General features: G+C 53.6%; 3 protein-coding genes and 1 non-coding gene across 4 annotated transcripts; all 4 read right to left on the bottom strand.

The window, feature by feature from the left end:
- Positions 1 to 295: 295 nt before the first annotated feature.
- Positions 296 to 4206, bottom strand: B0T26DRAFT_735967 (uncharacterized protein). The gene has a single exon (XM_060443266.1). It carries the CDS (start codon positions 4121 to 4123, stop codon positions 584 to 586), a length of 3540 nt encoding a protein of 1179 aa, XP_060289793.1. The 5' UTR covers positions 4124 to 4206; the 3' UTR covers positions 296 to 583.
- Positions 4207 to 5114: 908 nt separating this feature from the next.
- B0T26DRAFT_796309 (uncharacterized protein) lies at positions 5115 to 8459 on the bottom strand (the record flags this gene model as incomplete). Its single annotated transcript, XM_060446921.1, has 3 exons — positions 5115 to 6773; positions 6830 to 7113; positions 7180 to 8459. 3 exons carry the CDS (start codon positions 8457 to 8459, stop codon positions 5587 to 5589), a joined length of 2751 nt encoding a protein of 916 aa, XP_060289794.1. The 3' UTR covers positions 5115 to 5586.
- Positions 8460 to 9550: 1091 nt separating this feature from the next.
- Positions 9551 to 9651, bottom strand: B0T26DRAFT_t276. Its single transcript has one exon. It is a non-coding gene; the product is annotated as a tRNA-Leu (tRNA).
- Positions 9652 to 14753: 5102 nt separating this feature from the next.
- Positions 14754 to 16126, bottom strand: B0T26DRAFT_541416 (NADH:flavin oxidoreductase/NADH oxidase family protein-like protein). Its single transcript, XM_060435574.1, has one exon. It carries the CDS (start codon positions 15946 to 15948, stop codon positions 14779 to 14781), a length of 1170 nt encoding a protein of 389 aa, XP_060289795.1. The 5' UTR covers positions 15949 to 16126; the 3' UTR covers positions 14754 to 14778.
- Positions 16127 to 19002: the final 2876 nt, after the last annotated feature.

Raw genomic sequence — 19002 nt, forward strand, 5'->3', positions numbered from 1 at the left:
TCATCTCTTGATTTCCCGACCGCGGGCTCCCCTGCTAGCGCCCCCGAGATCCCGATACGCTCGAGCAGCAAGAGAAAGGATCTCTCTACTTAGTCATCGTCCCTGATACTGACTTGGAACTAAAGAATCTCGTAACTCCGTGGGAAGATAAAGAGGAACTCTCAGAAGCCAAATCGCATGCAAAACAGTCAAGAATGAGAGTATTTGCAGTGTGTGTATTGATTGATGTGTGTAGAAGAAAAAGTCTGCGCCTCCAGGTCGGGGTCCCGTGTTGACCTTGTGGAAAAGGCGGTTTAACTACAGTGGCCTGTGCAGGCCCTGCCCTGCACCATACCCGATTTAAGTAGGTCTTTCGACAGAGGAAAGTCAATCACTTGGTTGAAGATTTAGTCTATCTACAGGAAATGCTGGGTGTGGCCCTACCGACATAGGACTAGCCGTGTGAGCTACGCGCCAGTGGCCACGCTAACAAATGCACGAAAATCAATGCGTAAAAACGGCTCCGACGCAAGTGCTGCAAGTAATATAATCTAAATTTCTCTCAGGTTTCCAAGCTATAAGTCAAAGCATTCTAATCTCTACATTAGTGGTAATAACTATAATAGTTAGATCTTGTTGTACATTCAGATTGTTCAAGTCGGGAAATGAAGGCGTTGAAGCGAGATGGTTCTTTCCACCAGATATGAGTCCAATGGACGGTGGCAAAAGAGGCGATGTCAAAGCCCATATTAAGACCTTCCCAAGTCTCAGACTGCGGTGACTGTTCCAAGATGAGCGATATCAGCCGTCGTGCCTCCCGCATGTCGGCCTCTTGTTGGGGCTGGTGACATGGTGACCGCATCCAGTCAAGCGCGATTTCGACGAGAACCTCTGCATTCGTCTGCGCAGCAACGCTCGGGACACAAAACGTCGGCCGCATCTCGATCACATCGACAAATTTTCTGTCCACATCGGTCTCTTTAAGACGCCTGTAGCTCGGTATCGGCATCAGGTGGTGTGACACCAGGTGGGGTTCCAGCAGAGAGACAGCAACTATACTGGCGGTGACCGCTGGTGATATAGGTAAGCCGTAATGGGGCGGAAGCAGGGGTAGATCCTCGGGGAGCCCGACTAGCAAGTCGGCGTTGCGGTGGGTCATGAGTTCGACGACGGTGGCTAGATCCGTTCGGATGGTGAGCCCGAACGACTGGTCCTCGGGCTGCTGGTGGGGGGGCATGCTGAAGAAGGTGTCGATCACGCCGAACCTGGGTGAGGCTATGCCCGGTGCGGGTTTTTCGTTGAGGGCGGACATGTCAACAACGAAGAGACGGAGGCAAAGTGTTGTGTCTATATGTAAGCCTGAACAAATAAAAGCATGGATGGTGCGCATAGAATCCACCAGCGCCTTGCTCGATGGCTCCATTTCTTCATTAATGTCGTGGCGGAGGAAGGCGTTGTGGACAAAGCGTATGCCGGCCGCACGAACGGCCTCGGCAGCATCTACTGTAACGCGTGTGCTGATCGAGGGGGATTCTGTCCTCGTGCGGATCTGATCTAACGTGGTGCGGATAAGCCAGCAGCGATGACTGTAGGCATCGTTGTCGTCTTTATCGATGTCGCACAGGTCTTCAAGAAGGAAGAAGAGGCACTCGGACGACGAGATGAGCAGTTGCTGCATGACGAAGTCTTGGGTCATGAGCAGCTCGAAATGTCCATAGGCACACACTATGGCTAGAAAAGCCGGCTGCCGACGATTAAAACGGGCCGGAGGTCCCGAGATCAATGGCGCGCTCTCATATATTTTGATAGTTAGCTGCAGGACGTCCTCCGCCACTGTGTGGGGAATGCTCTTCGCTTTGAGCATTGATGCGACCGTCTCGAGCAGCTGATCAGGTTCGGGGAGACTTGTGATGCACTGAAGCGTAGTGATGAGGCTATGCTTACGCATCCAGGGGGCGAGAGAGAAAAAGATCTGACACTCAAGTAGCCATCCCCGAAAAAGTCTGAGAAATAGGCCGTCTTCGTCAAGCTCGCAGTCTCGACGTATGAAACCGCCATCCTCCATTAAGAAGTCGTATGCCGTTCGGTGGATAAATTGGACACCACAATCCAGGTACTGGATCAAGCGCCCATGCGATGTTTCTTGACAAATGGGCCCCCACCAGTCCGAACGATTTAGGTCAATTTTTCTTGATCTTGGCGAGACCGTGAGGAGGCCGGCGCAGCTAGTTTCCAAGTCTCTGAGAGTTCGTTCACATTTTCCCGCGAGTTCCGCAGGCGATGGTAATATGTCCGAGTCGAACTGGATGGACAACTCGGACGCTATCGTGAGCTGGAGAACAGACAATTGCTTTCCAGCGACGAAGGCAAAGGCGCCGTGTTCCTTAAACCTGAGTGTTAAAAATAACTGCAGAGCGGCCGTTCTCCGGTAGATGGCCTCATCTTCGTTCAATCGGGACCACATGTCGCTATATAGGCGTGAGAGATCGGTAGGCATCAGGTGAAGGCGTTTCTCCAGCTCCGCCCAGGAATCACCGTTATGGAGGCCTCGCTGTAAGCTGTTGAGAACTAAAACAACCCACAAAAAGACACCCTCGGCTCCCCTGACGATGTCGTCGATGATACTGTGCTGATACTGGCTAGGGACGGGAACGCCAACCTCCTCCAAATATGTGGTGACGTATTTGCGAATATCGGGCTCTGTCAGATCTTGCATCAGGAGATGGGGGTGCTTCTCGAGATGGCTCCTCAGTATATGCTCCGGCCTGCTCGCTACGCAGAGTTTGACTCCAGAAACAGCTCGTAGTTCGTCGATTAGGCGGAGGAGCTTGAACGGTCCGTCTTTTTGGGATACCTCATCCAGACCGTCGAGGACGATACAGCGCGGACCGGCACTGTGGAGATGGGAGAATATGACCTCTTTAAGTTCGGCTTCCGACCAGTCAGAAACAGAGTCCTTTCCCAAGAGGTTCGGAAACCTCTGCACCAAGTCGTCGATGTTATCTTCATTCTCCCGTGTTGGATCACCAATAGCAAGCTCTTCACGGGGGCTGGCGGCTCTCCACAACGACTGGTAGAGAAGCGAGCAGAGCATGCCTTTGACGTTCCGCTGGATATTGGTACCCGGGGCCCAGAAGAAGTGCGAAAGGATGCGTGCGCCAGGACGCCACTTTTTGAGCCCCACTTGCGTGTCCTCGCTAGAGACAAGAAATTTGACGAGCGTGCTTTTCCCCGAGCCGGGCTTCCCGCTGATCCAGTACAGCTTTTCATCTGACTCAAGCCATGTGGGTAAATGGGACCACCGAGCTGTCGGCCGCACACCGTGTTCCTCGCTCCCCACGCTGTCCCCTTGGAATATCCATTGAAAGGTGTCCGGGTGCTTCTCGGTGATTGTGTTGGTTCGATCGTTCATAGCGCCGTACTTCAAGCTGCTGAGAATCCTTGCACGCCGAGATTCGCGCTCGTCCTCAATGTGTAGCTGCTGGAGCTGCTGTGAAAGGTGATGACGGACCTCGGCCGACGCTGACGCAAGGTCGAGTCGCGTGCGACGTGCCTCCGCCGATACATGGGAACGAACCTTATCTGCCTCTTCCCTAATATTCCCGGACAGAGCTGCACTGCCCTTGGCATAGCGGTGGACAAGATCTTGCATCGCAGAGCCCAATATAGCAAAGCCCTTGGCATCCTGACTAGCCAGTGCTTCGGCTCGGGTGCATATACTCGCCAACAAATAAGTCTCCATAACGCCTTGGGATCTGGATAGCTCCTTTTCTAGTCTCTCTAGCCTTCGCTTCCTCCAGATTGTCTTGGCAGCGGCCTTGATGACATGGCCCAACTGTTTCGGGTCTCTCGGTGCGAGGAAATCCGCCTCTTCTCTTAGGGCGTTGGCTGCGTCGGCGCACCTAGTTGCAATTGCCAGCAAAGCTTTGTCGTCCTTCTTCCAGCCAGCGGCCATTTTTTGACAGCTTCCAAGTTCATGGTATAGAGCCGTCGCGAGTTCGTGAAGACTAGAGCTGTGTGATGCGAGTTCGGGTTCGGGATGGCCTCGTTCATAAACGCGCTTGCAGAGAGATACTGCCTCCAAGCCAAAGGAAATGACCTGCATCACATTGCAAGCGACACTTAAAGTAGCGAGAGGCTCCATGGTTACGCGGCAAAAGAAGCCTCTCTCTGCGCTGTCGGAACGTGCTTGAGATTGCCTGACAGATTGCTGCCTAATGATGCACGTCGCCCGCACTGCGGAGAAGGGCTATGGCATGCAAGCAGCCTTGACTGATGAGTTGACTCGCTTACTAAGCCCAAATCAAGTCTTGCGATCAATATCTCTCGTGTCTCGTTGCTAACGTAACCTACTACCCGTCCCATAACACGGCACATCGCTAATACGGATACGCCTGAGCGAATCCAATTAGTTGTTAAAGTCTTTAAATAGGGCTGATTTCCAAGTTTCCAAAAGGCTGATGTACCTCACTAAACTATTGCAGATCGAGTACGTAGCGGTCGCCAACCTCAACTCCAAGGCCAGGACGACCGTGGTACGTCCCAGACCAATCACTTGATAGGAAAGGGAAGCCAATCAGCACGCGTCCCGGTGTCCCGAGCGCTTTCACATGGGACCTTAAGGCATGTACACGGGACCTTAAGACATGTTCGGAGGACGAATCCCGGGCCCAGGACACGAAGGGCCTGGGACGTAGCACTTGTCAAAAGCATGGCACCTAGGATTGATACTATAGGGTCAATTGGCCACTCTGGGAGAGTTGGTTGCACAAGACCGTGTTAAACAGGGTTAAGGCCGGGTTTATCAAGGTTAAGATTGAGAGTCGCAAAGAGCAATAGAAATGCAGTGTGGGGCCGATGCACGCGCGCGACTTGTGGGTTAAAGATTGAACGCACTCAATTGATCCTGTGTGTATTGGTTCAAAGTTGATTGCTTGGCCTCCCTCACTTCTAGGTTCGCTAGGGAGCCCAATTTTTTAGTCCTAAGGAGTGGCGAATCGACCTTGGCCGCGACTTGGCCATGACCTTGCTGCCTAGCTGGGACCCTTTTTCTTAACTATACCTATATATACCTACTGAGCTGCATAGACAAACCTCTCCTTTTAACAGGTCCTACTCACTAGGCCCTCTTTTAGGTCATTAGAAGAGTAAAGCCCAAAACCCGTCCCCCAGAAAGTGCGTAGAGTTGGACATCCCGTAGTGTTGTAGCCTAGGCTGATCTGGGGGAGCCGAATACCCGAGCTTTCAGTTCCATCCTCTTATTTTACAGAAAGTGGTATTGTAAACAGCTGCTCTGCTACATGCTAATTACCTATTCAACGCTCAAAATCCTGCATGTACTGTATGCCCCCATTCCCACCGCTGAGAATTTAAACTAGAAAAATACAAAAAAGTCTAAACAAACATACTTGTACATAAAGTTCAAACAGTCATGCATCATCTTACATTACATTACAAGGTGCCCGGGAGGGCCCCGGCTCTGCCTTTTTCCGTCTTTCCTGTAGCCATGTATGCAACACAAGGCCTTGTTAATTATACAATCCAAACACTTTTAACCAGTCATGTCGTTCATTGCTCGTGGAGCAGTCGTGATTGGGTCCGGCAAAATTAGTATTCCTCCTGCCTAGAGCCAAACAGGTGGCTCCCTGGCTCCTCTCCCGGGTTCTGACTGTGGGCCTGAAAGGCCCAGGCAACCTGTGCTTCTGTGAAAGGCACGTCCACTCCGCTGAAAGATGGCTGTGGCGCATGGAATATGTGATCGCCTTGCCGTGTCGATTGTTGTTGCTGCTGCTGTTGCCCATATCCAACCATTAGTTCTTCTGGTATGGTCTTGCTGCAGCCTGGACAGTATATGTTGGAGCATCGGCCAGCCGGGTGAGCTTCAACAAGCGTCTGACTGGAATCGCGGTTTTCGTCTCGAATCCATGCAGCTGACGACCGGGGCGTCGCGGCCATCATCATTCGACTTTCCATCGCGGGCACTTGCTCCAGTTCAGCATCATGACCACCCTCCACTTCGATGCCCGACTCCGGCGTGTAAAAAGACGGCGTGTTCGGATTGTGCCCAGAAGGTGGGTAATGCGGAGTGCCAGGAGGCTGATAGACCGTCTGGCTGTGGTACGTCATGCCGTATGTGACCGGAACTGCGACAGGGGAGGACTCCCAGCTCTGGTGGAATGGCGACCTCGACTCATGGCTTTGTGCCGAGTGTGGCATTGCGTGTTCGGCCGGCTGTGTTGACAACGTCACTTGGCTTCGCTTGGGGGCGACAGTCCTTGCATGCGACTGCGGAGTCCCTGCTCTTTGTATCGGCACCGGTATTTGAGTCGACGGCTGAATCTTGACAGGGACGTTGGCCCTTTTCGTTCGTTTGGGGTTGGGGTTGATCTGCCTCCTAGGAGCGGCCGCTGGGAGGTCGCCACCAGGCATGGCACTAAATGTACTCGTATCAACAGGCACCACTGCTGGCGGCAGAGTGGGAGACGGAGGGAGGAGTTGAGAAGTCCCAGCCCAATTGTCCGTCCTGGCGGCTGTGTTTGTTGCGCCATTGGGAAAGAACGAGGACACTGTGCCCGAAATCCTTTGCTCCCAGTCCTGGACAACGGTTTCGATCCAAGTGTATAGCGACTGCGTACTTCTCTCCAGGCCTTGGTGGACTTTGAGCTCGATGTCGGACGGCGGCGCTGTATCCTCGAGGACATAGCGATACTGTATTTCGAGGAGGTCTTTCAGTTGGCCGAGGAACTTTTTGGATTCGGCCACAAAATCGAACACTTCCATGACAGGCACAAACGCTGTAAAGGGGTTAGGCTGCAACGTCCAAGGAACCGAGTTAAGAGGCGGTGCTTACCTGCGTCCGGGACTTTGCGGTCGTTGGGAAACAGGAGCTTCCACAGCGATGTCCAGTTGTCTATCTTTGCCTTTTGGCTCCTCGCCTCCAACGACGAGATGATCTTTTGCGTGATGCCATCCTCAGGGTCTGTGCCGTCTTGGCCATCTGCTAGGCGGCAGACAACCGGCTGTCTGAGGTGGATGTCGAATTCATCCTTAGAGGGAAATCCTTGGCAGCACCGCGGACAAAGGAAAGGCCCGGAGTTCCTCTGAACTGGGGGATGGTGAGCACGGATGTGTTTCCTAAATGGCAACATTAGCAAGAGCAAATCCAAGGGCAGGAGGGGGGGTTGGCGTTGGGGTTATTACTTGAGCTGCGACATGTCGGCAAAGGAGTGGGTGGCGCAGACGTAGCGATCCCGCACATTGAACCTGAGGGGATTTCGTTTCCGATAAGGGCAGCTGAGGTTAGAGACGTTGCTCGCTCTGGTACTCTCGCCCTGGGAGCTCGTAGACATGCCACGGCCATCTCCCCCCTCGCCAGCCCAGCCTCCGCGGTCGCTCCCACCTTCGTCGCTTCCTTCGGCTTTCCGCTTGCCCCTTCCATTTGCGTTGTTGTTCGGGGCCTGTTGGCCGTCCTTCTCTGGGCTCTGTCCGCCATTGCTACCGTCAGACGGCGAGGTTTGGTGGGAAGTGGCAGTGATGAACCCAAGATTCCCTTCATGGGCGGCAGCCCAGAGCTCTTGGGTGTATCTGTACGTGCAATCCTGAACCAGCAATGGCGCAGCACAATCACCCAGGTCTTTGCCCCACGCGTTTCTCAGCACCAAGCTGGAGATCAGGTCGGACTCGTCGACAGGTCCAATTTCATCAACAGAGCTGTCATTGATATCATGCTCCTCCGCGTCGGCCGTATCGTTACTAAACAATAGAGTGCTTGATAGGTCATCTGACGATATGCTGCGTCGCCATTGAGGTAAGCCCACGTCGCATAGGATATCGGCAGGTTTCCGGCAACTAGACACATACCTGTTCGCCTGCTCGTGGAGATGGCGGGCGTGGGATCGCACGGCTTCGTACCCCTCGTCGCACTCGGAACGAATGCCGCGGGATAGTCGGGACTCTGAACGGCTGCACTCGGAGTGGGTGTTGACACAAGTGGTTGACGAAAGGATCGAGTCGATTGAGCCAATGCCGCGATTATGTTTCCGAAAAGGCAGGTCTTGTGTTTGGGTGTGCATGGCTGTCGAGTCCTCGTCGTCGTGGCCGTCGCGACCCACCCGGAGGACGACGAGGGTCACCTCCTTTTCCATTTGGATGAGGTCCAGTTGGGGTGGGTGGTCGGGCTCGGCAATGGAGATGGCTGGCAACGAGAGGTGGTGCACGTCTTTGGAGGTTGGACAAGAACAGGCATCGAGGGTCGGGCTGCTGGGCGGCGTGCTGCCGGCCAAGGACAGTGCATCGACGGGCAGTTGCGGGTGCGGGGCCGTCATGTCCAGCTTGGCGGCGGCGGCATTCTTGCGAGCGAATGCGCCGGCGCCGCTATGGGTCCGGACGGGTATTGAGATGACAGTGCCACTGCCGAGCTTTTGTGCGACACGCGTGGGCACTGCCGGGTAGCCGCCGTTGCTGCTCCTCCCAGGGTCCATATTTCCCCGGGTGCGGGCGCTGGCGCTGACGCGCGAGCGAGCGAGCGTCGCACCCACGCCGGCGCTGCGACTGTGTCGATGTCCACTCTGCTGGCGGTGCGAGTCGAGTTGCCTGCCTTTGGCTGTCGCGACGAAATGAGATGTCAATGGCCTCGACCGGGACCCTGCTGGGCTGGGCTGGGCTGGGCTGCGAAACAAATCTGGGTCTCCCAGTCCCAGATCTGCCACTGCAATGCACCGTTCCGTTCCGTACCGTACCGCTCCGCTTCGGCTGCCGCGTCCAGTCCACTACCGCTGGCGCTGGCGCTGGCGCTGGCAGAGGGGCGGCGAAGATTGCCCAGCGAATCGAGGGCGAGACGAAATACCCTGTTTGGCTGTCGATGTCATGGGAAACGAAGGAGAGAAAAAAGAGGGTGCGGGCGACGGGGGGGAGACTTTGCATGGGACACGACGGCTGGGAGCGCGCGACCAGAGTGCCAGCGAGAGGGTCGTGGGTCGAGCGAGGGTCGAGGGTAGGGCCAGGTCAGGTCAGAGGGAAAACGGGCCGCATTTCGGCAGGCCGTTGTTTGGCGCGCCTCTCAGCTTTCCTCAAATCCGGCGTCGCGCGAGCGAGCCTCCGCCTCGCGTCTCCTGAGCGCAGTGACATTTTTTAATTTCGATCGTCCTAATCGAGTAGCCGCAGCTGGGGGACAGCTGTGGCGCTTCCCTGGTCCGCAGGAGCGACAAAGCCGCCCCTGCCATTGGTTCAGTTGGCCGCTCCCGAGCCTAGCACACGCTGGCCGCCCGTCGCTCCCCTCCGGCCAAAAAAGGGGACCGCAGCCCGCAATCTCAAGGCCCGTAATGAGAAGGTACGTCCCGTGTTGCCTAACAAGGCTAGGGCAAGCAAACCGCCTACACCGAGGCTTCTGTCTCTGTGCGGCGTGTTCTGTAATTTGACCTTATGCCTCAGGCCCTGACACTAACAATGCTGCTCAATGAAAACGAGTTATTTTCGTCCACGTGTTGAACCGAGGCATCTTTCGTCCGAAAGCGAGTAAACAGGGGCAAAAATAAAAAAAAAAACATCAACACCATGGAATTGGTAAAAACAATGACAAGGGTGGGATTCGAACCCACGCCCCATTTCTGAGACCAGGAGAGTAAATTCAGGTTTGCCTGAACCTGGCGCCGTAGACCGCTTGGCTACCTTGCCGTGCTGTTGATTGGTGTGCTGGCCCCGAATTGGACCCCATATCGGCGTGAGAAGATGTGGGTCGCTTCGGAATTCCCCGGACCATGTGTGACCCCCAAACCGCTACCCCTTTATGCCTCCAACTCCCCCACACCCCAAACACAGCTTACACCTTAAATGTTTTAAAATTCTTAGAAATATAGAGTAACTTTCTTCTGTGCTACGCCGTAGCTAAGCTCCCTAGCATTGCTACTATGTTGAGTTCCTCACTACGAGTTATGCGGTGTTATTTCCCAACATCGAAGTAGTATGGTAACATTATTAGGGCTTGAAGGATAAGTATCACCAGTAAACAAGATTGAAGAGATGTCGAGATGATCTAAGAGGTTTTCTTCTATAATTAGATAATTATCGAGCACTTTGGTAAACTCCCTTCCTTCTAAAAACACTTGCCACTCGTGCAAGATGCATCCTTTCTAACTCAGGGTCTATCTTAGGAAAGCCTCGAGCTAGTAAGATCTGTCAGATATTTAAAATCACAGGTGATAGAAGTGAACATTCACAGATGAATTTCCGATGGCGGACGCACAGGTCCTCGAAGTGTAGACGATACAAGATCCGGGAAATAAATGTGAAATTAAGTGGCTGAGATAAATAATAGACTGGTTCTCCATAATAAAAGTATTTCTAAACTTTGTCTGCCACGTTAAGGTAGAACCATGTCACCCTACCATGGTTTGCTCCACTTGTGCTTTGCAGCACTTGTGCTTTGCAGATGACAGCAAACTGCAACTACCTCGGTACCAGTTCAAGTACATAATAGTCTCGAAACTGAATGGTTCAGATGAAAATGCCTTCCGTAGCGACCTTGGCAGAGAAGGTAGGTATTTCTTGGCCACCCATGCCGCTCATACCTAGGCCCAGTGAATGCGTTTGGGGATCGAAATTCCACGTCGGGCGTCGCCCAAAGCGATTGCTGGAGTCCAACGTCAGGGGAGTCGGCTCCACATTGACAGTGGGGGTATTGTCATGATCGGCAATTCCCTGAAGGCCGGCAGAGTCCACCGCGACCATTTCGCCCATCCTGCAGAAGCCAGTCAGCCGATGCCGAGACACAGCAAGGCGAGATCTAGATGGGATATATACTAGTGTGTCTTGTCGTCGTTTGAGGTAGCTTGCCTCAGTTTTTGGAGGCTATTGCCTCATTTGTTGATTGATTTTCAGTATATACCATCCCCCACCCCCCACCCGATCACCCCTTTTACACCAAAACACTATATCTTTGAACAACGACTACGCAGTCAATTTTGAAGCTATCCGTATACCAAATATATCGAAATGTAGCTAATTACATGCTAAATTATAATAGCCAGCCGGAATTTGCGTTACACGGCCAGATCGGGTCAGTCTTACCGGCAAAACCTCTTCATCTTCTTCATCTTCGTCATCCTCTTCATCTTCAATTTCTTCGGGTTGCGGCTCTGCTTCAGCCTCAATTTGGGGCTCTGCGGGAAGCTCACCGCCTTGTAAAGTAGTAACCAAATCCATAAATTGCTTATTTGGATTGGGAATTTTGCGTCGTTTTTTCGGCTTCAGCCTTTCCAGCTCAGCCTCAAGCACCTCTATGCGAGTCTGCTTGATAATAAGCTCCATTTGAAGCTTTTCAACGGCCCGAGCCGCTTTCTCAAATTTCCGTCTTGTACCTTGACTGCTTCCTTTGCCCAAATCCTTGACCTGACGCCCTGTAGTCGGGGTGTTAGGGGTCCCGGTAAGTACCGGGGGATTGGGGGTCTTTTCTTTGTCTTGCTGTATTTCTGGGTGCCTCAGGGCTTTCTGCCTACCAATAGGCCAATTACCAGTCGTTCGGAATGATGATTTGATGGTCTTTTCCGTGAATGCTTCCTCCCTAGCAACTTTATAGCAGCGAATAAAGTTGATCTTGTCCACTGGTACTGAGTCAGTTAGACTCGCCAATTTAGCCAACTCACGTCTATAGCAAGCCTTGGCCGCATTGAACGGTCCGTTGTCAAGCGGCTGTATGCCGTGAGAGCTGTGGGCCGGAAGAAAGCATAGATATACGTTGTTCAGTAAGCACATCGTCATAAACTCATCCTATATATATACTATGAGATAACTGGGCCAAAGAGGGTACGGGACTTGTCTCTTACAGTTGTGTGGCTACCGTGGCCATCGAGAATAATAAGCCGGGCTTCAAAGGGGTATTCCAGTAGGGCGTCAGTTTGTGGAAGAAATATGTCCTCAAGCCACCTGATCGCTATTTGGTTGTCAGACCACCCCTTTTCAGTGGTAACGAAGCGCCAGGGCGCAATTTTCTCCATCTCCTGCTCAAACCAAGAGGTCTGAAGGTCTTTTCCTTTAAAAACAATGCCCGGATTAAGTAGAGTACCCGTAGCACCGATGCATTCAATCATAGTGGACCAGCCGCGGCCTTGGTCGCTTTTTAGGAAGATTTTCTTCGTCTCTGAGGTCCCTAGGACCAATGAATCAAGCCATATATAGCATTAACATAGGAAGAGACAATAGGCGTTGTTTTCTTACCAAGCCCGCCATAATACCGGCCTTATCGACATTGAAGGTAAGCCGAGGACTGATCTAGCCGTATTCTTTCTCCCTGATGTCAAAATACCAGTTGACAGCCTTAGGAGTAAAGCCGTTGAAGCGAGCTGCTTCCATTCTTTTGCCTACTTTGCTTTGAATAGCGGGATTCCGGGCTTTAAAGCCAGTAATCCAGTTCTTTCCAATAGGCTCTAAATCTCTTACTGATTTGCAGAGCCTTTCAGCCATGCTAGAAACCTGTGAATAGGAAGGCGCATAGCCGAGGCTCTCTTGCTTGATGATCCACTCCACGAGCCGCTTTTCTTGAGGCTCTGTAAGCCTAGGGGGTGTTGGAACGCTCTCTTCTTTGGCCGGGATGCCGTTGAGCCAGTTGTTCGGTGTTGTGTACGGTACGCCGTGCTTTTGAGCAGCCTGACGAATAGAAAGCTTGTTATCCGTTACATCTAGGTAGGCATTCGCCATGTCGTCTTCGGTGTAGGTAGGCATTGTGGCAGTACAATATAATACACACTCATAGGTAGGGACAAGAGAACACAAGGAAGTTAAATTACGCTTCATTTGCGAGGCGCCAAAGAGATTTGTAGGGCCCATGGGCTGACAAATCCATATTAAGCTTAAAATATATGCATGCAGCTAACCAAATCCGTCATTGGCTTGTGAATAGCTTCATAATTGACTACCTAGTCGTTGTTCAAAGATGTAGTGTTTTGGTGTAAAAGGGGTGATCGGGTGGGGGGGTGATCGGGTGGGGGGTGGGGGATGGTAATATGTGAACGAAGTGTCTGGAAGGGAGACCCTCCAAGACAGCTTGCGTCCACGACAGGTGAATGAAATTGACACTATTCGACAGGTTGCTGGCGCCGTTGTGGTAGGAGGTCGACTTGAGTGAGACACGGACCGCGGGCGACAGCGGTGTCGGCGCCAGCCGGGTGGTTGCCTATTGCCGCCAGCCTGCCATCATCGCATTTTGCGTAAGCATATACAAAATACTAGGTAGGAAGCTAGCTCTCCGCGACTGCCGCCCAGCACCGGAAGGGGCTGCCATAATCGCATCCACGGGGATGCTAGGCAAGGATGCTGAGCCTGGCAGTGCCACCAACCGACACCTGGCACCTCGCTCTGCCGTCATCACAGTTCGCATGCGAAATGCTGGGCTGGAGCTCGGCGCCTAGTGCGATCGGTTAGGGCTTGGGCTTTGTCGCTGCAGGCAAATGTTAGCGGGCACTGAGCTGGACGGCTGGATCAGCGAGGCTTTTGCATTCTCTCCGATTCTTTGCAATGTGTCACGCGCATTCACAGGGCAACGGAAATGAAGCATTTGATGCAGGGAGGCAAGGCTTGAATTGTCTGAAAAGGTCTAATCTCTTGTTTCCTTTAGCAGGGCCAAAAGTCTCTTTTTTATAGTTATGAATAGTGGCAAAAGCTGGTGGCGAAGAATCACATAGCCTCTAGATCTTTCTTGCTCACTAATCCCAATATTGTGACACAATGCCAGTTGGCTCCTGTGCAGGTAGCTCCTTCCGACACGGCGGGAATCTGTTCAAGGTGTTACATACCAAGGTAGTGTGGGAGATGTGGTGGTGGTGGTGGTGGTGGTGGCGGTGGTGTGGAAGAGTGGGAAGGTTCTTTATTTTTGTGCAGCGAGAGATTAAATACGCGTCTCCTCGATCGATGTGGGCCGTGCCCGGACAACCGCCAGGAGGGTAGGGCTGGCCCTATGACGTCTGGCTGCTGGCACGGGGCAGTCAGCCTGCTGTCCCGGTGACGGCTACCCTGCCAGGTACGCACAGGAAGGTACTGTACCGTACCATAGAGGGTCATCTGGACTCCGACTTGCTCCCCTGCCCCGGTCACTTGCCCTCTTCCCGCTTCCAAGATCGCAGGGGCGACCCGTTCTGTGTTGGATGGGAGGGGCTAAGACACCTGGATCCTGTAACTGGCAACCGTTGTACTACTAGACAGAACAGGCTCTTGCTGCCTCGACTCTGGGCAACAACAGCTCTATCTATGGGCGCAGCCCCGATAACGGATCCTCTGGCCTTGCATTCTGTTCCTAGGAGCAACTCAGCTGCTCCTTTCCCGCCTCTCTCGTCCTACTTTCTGCTCCCAAAATCAGTGGGCCTGCCCGTTTCTCACCCCGCCGTCTTGGCCTGTGCCCACAAGAGCCTGGCTTCCTACCCTAAAGAACAGTACCCAACCCGAGCTGGTACGTTACGGACATTGTGTTTAGGGGCGTCACATGCAGTGCGGCAACAGAACGGGCGAACAGAACATTCACGGACCCTTAGCACGCCATCTCCCTTACCCATCTAATCCTCTAGCAAAAGGAGCTTTGACTACCTAGCACAGCATTCGAATTCAAAATGTTTCATCCAGCCACTAGTTCCATGATTACCTTGAAATTAACAACAGATAACGTAATTACACCGATCAGCGCCCAGTGCCTTAAGGGTATTTTGTTTTTTTCGTTTCTTATTGAAATTCCAGCATCTAATGCCATCCATCCATCCACCGCCCCCTCCCCATCTCCCCTCTAGTCCCCCTCCCTCCCCGTCTAATCCCAATGGATCCCTAAATCTGCGCCCTCACCGCCCCCCCTCGGGCCTGGGCACCATGCAGCGCCTCATACTGCTCACTGAACGGATAATCGACATACCCGTCCGGCGACTGGCGCTTGTAAAACGTCGTCTTATCATAGCCCGCTAGCTCGACGCCCTCGCGGACGCGGAACACGAGGTCCGGGTTGGCAATGAAATACCGCCCGAACACGGCAACCACATTCTGGCCAGCGAATCTCTCATCAACTAGATCTCTTGCGTCCGCGGCCGACGCCAGACCGCCCGCCACGAGCAGCGTGCTGCCAGTCCCCGCCCACAGGCGCGCGACGAAGTCGACGGTCTCTTGTGGTGTCTCGGGGGCGTCGGCAGCAGCAGCGTTGCCGTCGTCGCTGGCGAACGGCTGCACGACGTGCAGGTACGCGAGGCCCAGCAGCGCGATGCGCGCGATGAGGTCCGAGAACTGCGAGACGGGGTCCGCCATGCCCATGGCCTGGTAGGTACTGTGGGGACTGATGCGGATCGCGGTTCTGGCGGGGCCGACGGCCTCGACGACGGCGTCGACGACCTCGACGGCGAGCCGCGAGCGGTTGGCCACGCTGCCGCCGTAGCCGTCGCCGCGCTTATTGCACGTGTCCTGCAGGAACTGGTCGAGCAGGTATCCGTTGGCGGCGTGGATCTCGACGCCGTCGAAGCCGGCGACCTCAATGGCGAGGCGGGCCGCCGCCGCGAAGTCGCGGACGGTCTGGGCGATTTCCTCGGTTGTCAGCGCCTCCGGGACCGGGTACTTGTCGCCGATGGGGACTGCGCTGGCGCTCTTGATGGAAATCCCTTCTTGCGCGGCGACGGCCGGGTTCGCGGCGCGGCCCAGCGCCCACAGCTGGCAGAAGATGAAGCTGCCGCGGGCGTGCACGGCGTCGGTGATGGTGCGCCATGCGGCCGCCTGCGCCGCCGTGTAGATGCCCGGCACGTTGGCGTAGCCGCCGGCCGCGGCCGACATGAACGTGCCCTCGGTGACGAGCAGCGTGCCGGGCTCGCTGGCGCGTTGCGAGTAGTACTCGAGGTTGAGGTCGCTGGGCACGTGGTCGCCCGAGGACCGGAAGCGTGTTAGTGGCGCCAGGGCGATGCGCTGCTCGAGCGTCACGTTGCCCACGACGAGCGGGCTGAACAGGCGTGAGGTGCTCATCTTGGCGGGGTCTGCAGGAGAGGCGGGGCTGGGATGGCGAGATATTGTGCAATACGCCTAGCTGTCCTATGGCTGGCGAGCTGAGCATGAGCTCCTCCTCTCTGCCGTTGGGGGGAGGGGGCGGGCTGAATCATTTATAGGCCGTCCACGGTGAAACATGTTGCGTCTTAGCGCCGATAAGGCGGCAGGGAAACGAGTGCCGGAGTGGCGATAGAGCCGGCAGGCGATCCGGAAAGGCATAGCCGGAGGGGTCAATGCCACTCACTTGACGAGGTCATAGGCCGGCTCGGTTTTGGCCGTCGACATGCATGCTTGAAAAGCTGCCGCCTCGAGTGCTTGACACGTATCAGTTACTATCAGCCGTGCCCAGACTTACGGCTAGGGTGACGCGCGCACGGCACTAGCAGTGTAGCACGCCTTCCCCCGCGTGCTTTCGCTATTCGCTCCCAGTTCAATATGGTGCTGTTCCTAGTTAGTAATCGCTTAGATAGATGCTCGCAAATACCCCAATCGATTGAATCTAAAATCAACAAAGTTACTATCCTTCGTCTTAAGAAGAAACAGGAACTCCGCGTTGCACGTCGTGAGCACATCAGGGTTGCCGTCCGTGGCTTCCACGTAGCCGAGCTTACAAGCTCGGCATTACTGAATACACGTGGGCCGATCGGAAACCGCATTTGCCCGTCTCCGCGGCCTTGCCATTAATTACCGAGCCCTTCACCCTGTGGGCTGAAGAGAAAGGATTTCGACTCTCGACGGTTGATTTGAAAGCAGAGCCTTGCCATGCACGTCCCAAAGGGGAAAGGCTGTGTGTGGCCTGTGAGGGGCGGATAATCCGTGGATGGCAGCGGCAGTGGTTGGAGCTAGTGAGTGGTCTGAGCCATGCCCCGTGATTGGTCATGTTTTGGCAGGATTGATTACTGTGCCCTTCAATACGCAGCTGCAGCTAGTCTAACCCGAGCCCACAACACTACCTCGGCCTGGAACTAGTTACCAGTCTAGGCCCAGAACTAGTGGATGGCGATGTTCTCCCAAACCCTCTCCTCCCAAACCCTCTCCTGCGGCTAGAGCCGTCGGAGGACAACAGATAGATGCGCTTCCCGAATGTTGCCCTCAGCAATTTCCATAGGCAGTCATAGCCCTAAGCTGCCGCTGCTTTACCCTTAGCTGTGGTGACTCGGTATGTGCGTGTATCGCACAGCCCCCGTGCCTCGTTTCTGGCCACCCCGGCTAAAGTTGCCATTTACCAAAATGGATAAAAATTTCTAGGATGTTTTTCGTAGTCCTAGATCTGGGCACACACCATCGGACACGATTTCAATGCAGAGACTGTTCGTTGAAAACCTATTTGCCCAACAAGCACGATGAATCATAAAGGCTCTAGTATCAGTATAGCGGATATTCACTGGGAAAATAGAGAGGCATTACAATTGTTTACAGAGCCATATCGCATCTCAAGGGTGCTGAAACAAATGATTCAATAGGGATCTCGGCGGCGTAACCCTCTGCCGGCAGAAAATTTGGTCCGGCGTTAGAGGCCCGGGTCTGTCAAATACAGCGAAGTCAAGCCAATTGCATGTGAAGTGCTTCAATTAATAGGAACACAATGTAATTGATGATTAATTGTATGTTCTACGCTTGTTCCAAATTGCAGCAAAAAAACTCTTCACCTGGCCTTCAAGGTTCCTAAGCACGGGTGGCGGCAGAACCTCATGCGTACTGCAAGAGCCCCTGTTCTACGCAATAGGTTCTCGTCCATACTGAGTTTGGTCCTCCTCTTTGTATATTATAGCCATTCTATCTTAATAATATGCTTCCCCTTCCTTTACCTAGGGTAGTGCCCGCATTAATGCATATACACGTATGTAGGAATCACCAGAGTACCGGTACTGGAAACAGCATGGCGCGCTGCGCGCCGTAAGGTGGTGGTTCAAGTGATGGATTCGTTTGTGTCTGTCTGTCTTCTTATCTATCTGAACAGGTGGGCGTAGGCCAATATATATGCATCTGTCAGGCTCGCTCCTCCACAGATGTTGCTGTGGCCAGGAATGCGGAGCCGCATTCCTTGGATCAGCGCGTCATTCCAGTATGTTATTCCAACAACGTATGTATAAACTACACATTATGTACTTTCCTTAATAGAGCATTAGGAGGCGAAATACTGGAGGACCAAAACTGGACACTCAGTTTTTTGCCAGCACTAAAGGTACGTCCCTAGCAAGGCCAAAACCAGGCGACGGGAACTCCGCCTCGGGGGCTGTACATTTTCTGCCAGCAGAAAAGGTACGTACCCACAAAAGCAGAAAAGAGAGACGCACTCAAACGATGTGCTAGGGTCGATACGTATCTATTTTGCTGGCAGAAAATTTTGTCACGAGCCACAACTAAGTGGGGCTGCGGGGCAGCCCTAGCCAATCGCCTCGCGGCGCACCTGCAACTCACCTTTATTAGGCACAGGCCCAGGCCTTGCTGCATGCGGTGGTAAAGTCTCCCTGGGTTCAGCACCTCCACTAATTATACGCGAGCGCGTGTGAAGAAAGGTGTTAATAATAGACTGGACGAATGAGCTCAATAAAATGGCGAACAAATATAATATAAAGTTTCAAATCACCTCCCCTTCCCACTAGCCAACCTAGAGAGCGCCTCAACCGGTTCGGAAATTTCAACACCGCTTTTAGGTCACAAATGATCATTGACCCGTATCTTAGTATTACAAACCCCAGCATTCTGTGGAGCCCGTGCTCCCTTACAGACAGACGACCCTGACAGTCGAGTGGTTTGTAATACGTTGCTTGCTTCTCTCTTTGGTACTGATTGAACAGAGTGCTCATCGCACACCGACAACCTGGCTACGCCTGGAGAGGATACGGTCCTGCCAGACACCCAGCCAGAAGGAGAACCCGGTTCGTCAAGTAGTGGCGAGTCTGACGGTAGCAGCATCGCTGGATCCATCCAGCCTGAAGACACGCACCTCAGAGACGCAGACGAGGAACCGGAAACTCTCAGTGAAGGATCAGTCACCCGGCTCGCTCAACAACTGGAACCCCTTGCGTT

Source organism: Lasiosphaeria miniovina, assembly GCF_030549165.1.
Source record: "Lasiosphaeria miniovina strain SMH2392-1A chromosome Unknown B0T26scaffold_9, whole genome shotgun sequence".
Classification (NCBI taxonomy): domain Eukaryota; kingdom Fungi; phylum Ascomycota; class Sordariomycetes; order Sordariales; family Lasiosphaeriaceae; genus Lasiosphaeria; species Lasiosphaeria miniovina.

Bases quoted from the DNA above. Each gene is read 5' to 3' on its own strand.
- B0T26DRAFT_735967 (XM_060443266.1), bottom strand. From the start codon at position 4,123: ATGGAGCCTCTCGCTACTTTAAGTGTCGCTTGCAATGTGATGCAGGTC.
- B0T26DRAFT_541416 (XM_060435574.1), bottom strand. From the start codon at position 15,948: ATGAGCACCTCACGCCTGTTCAGCCCGCTCGTCGTGGGCAACGTGACG.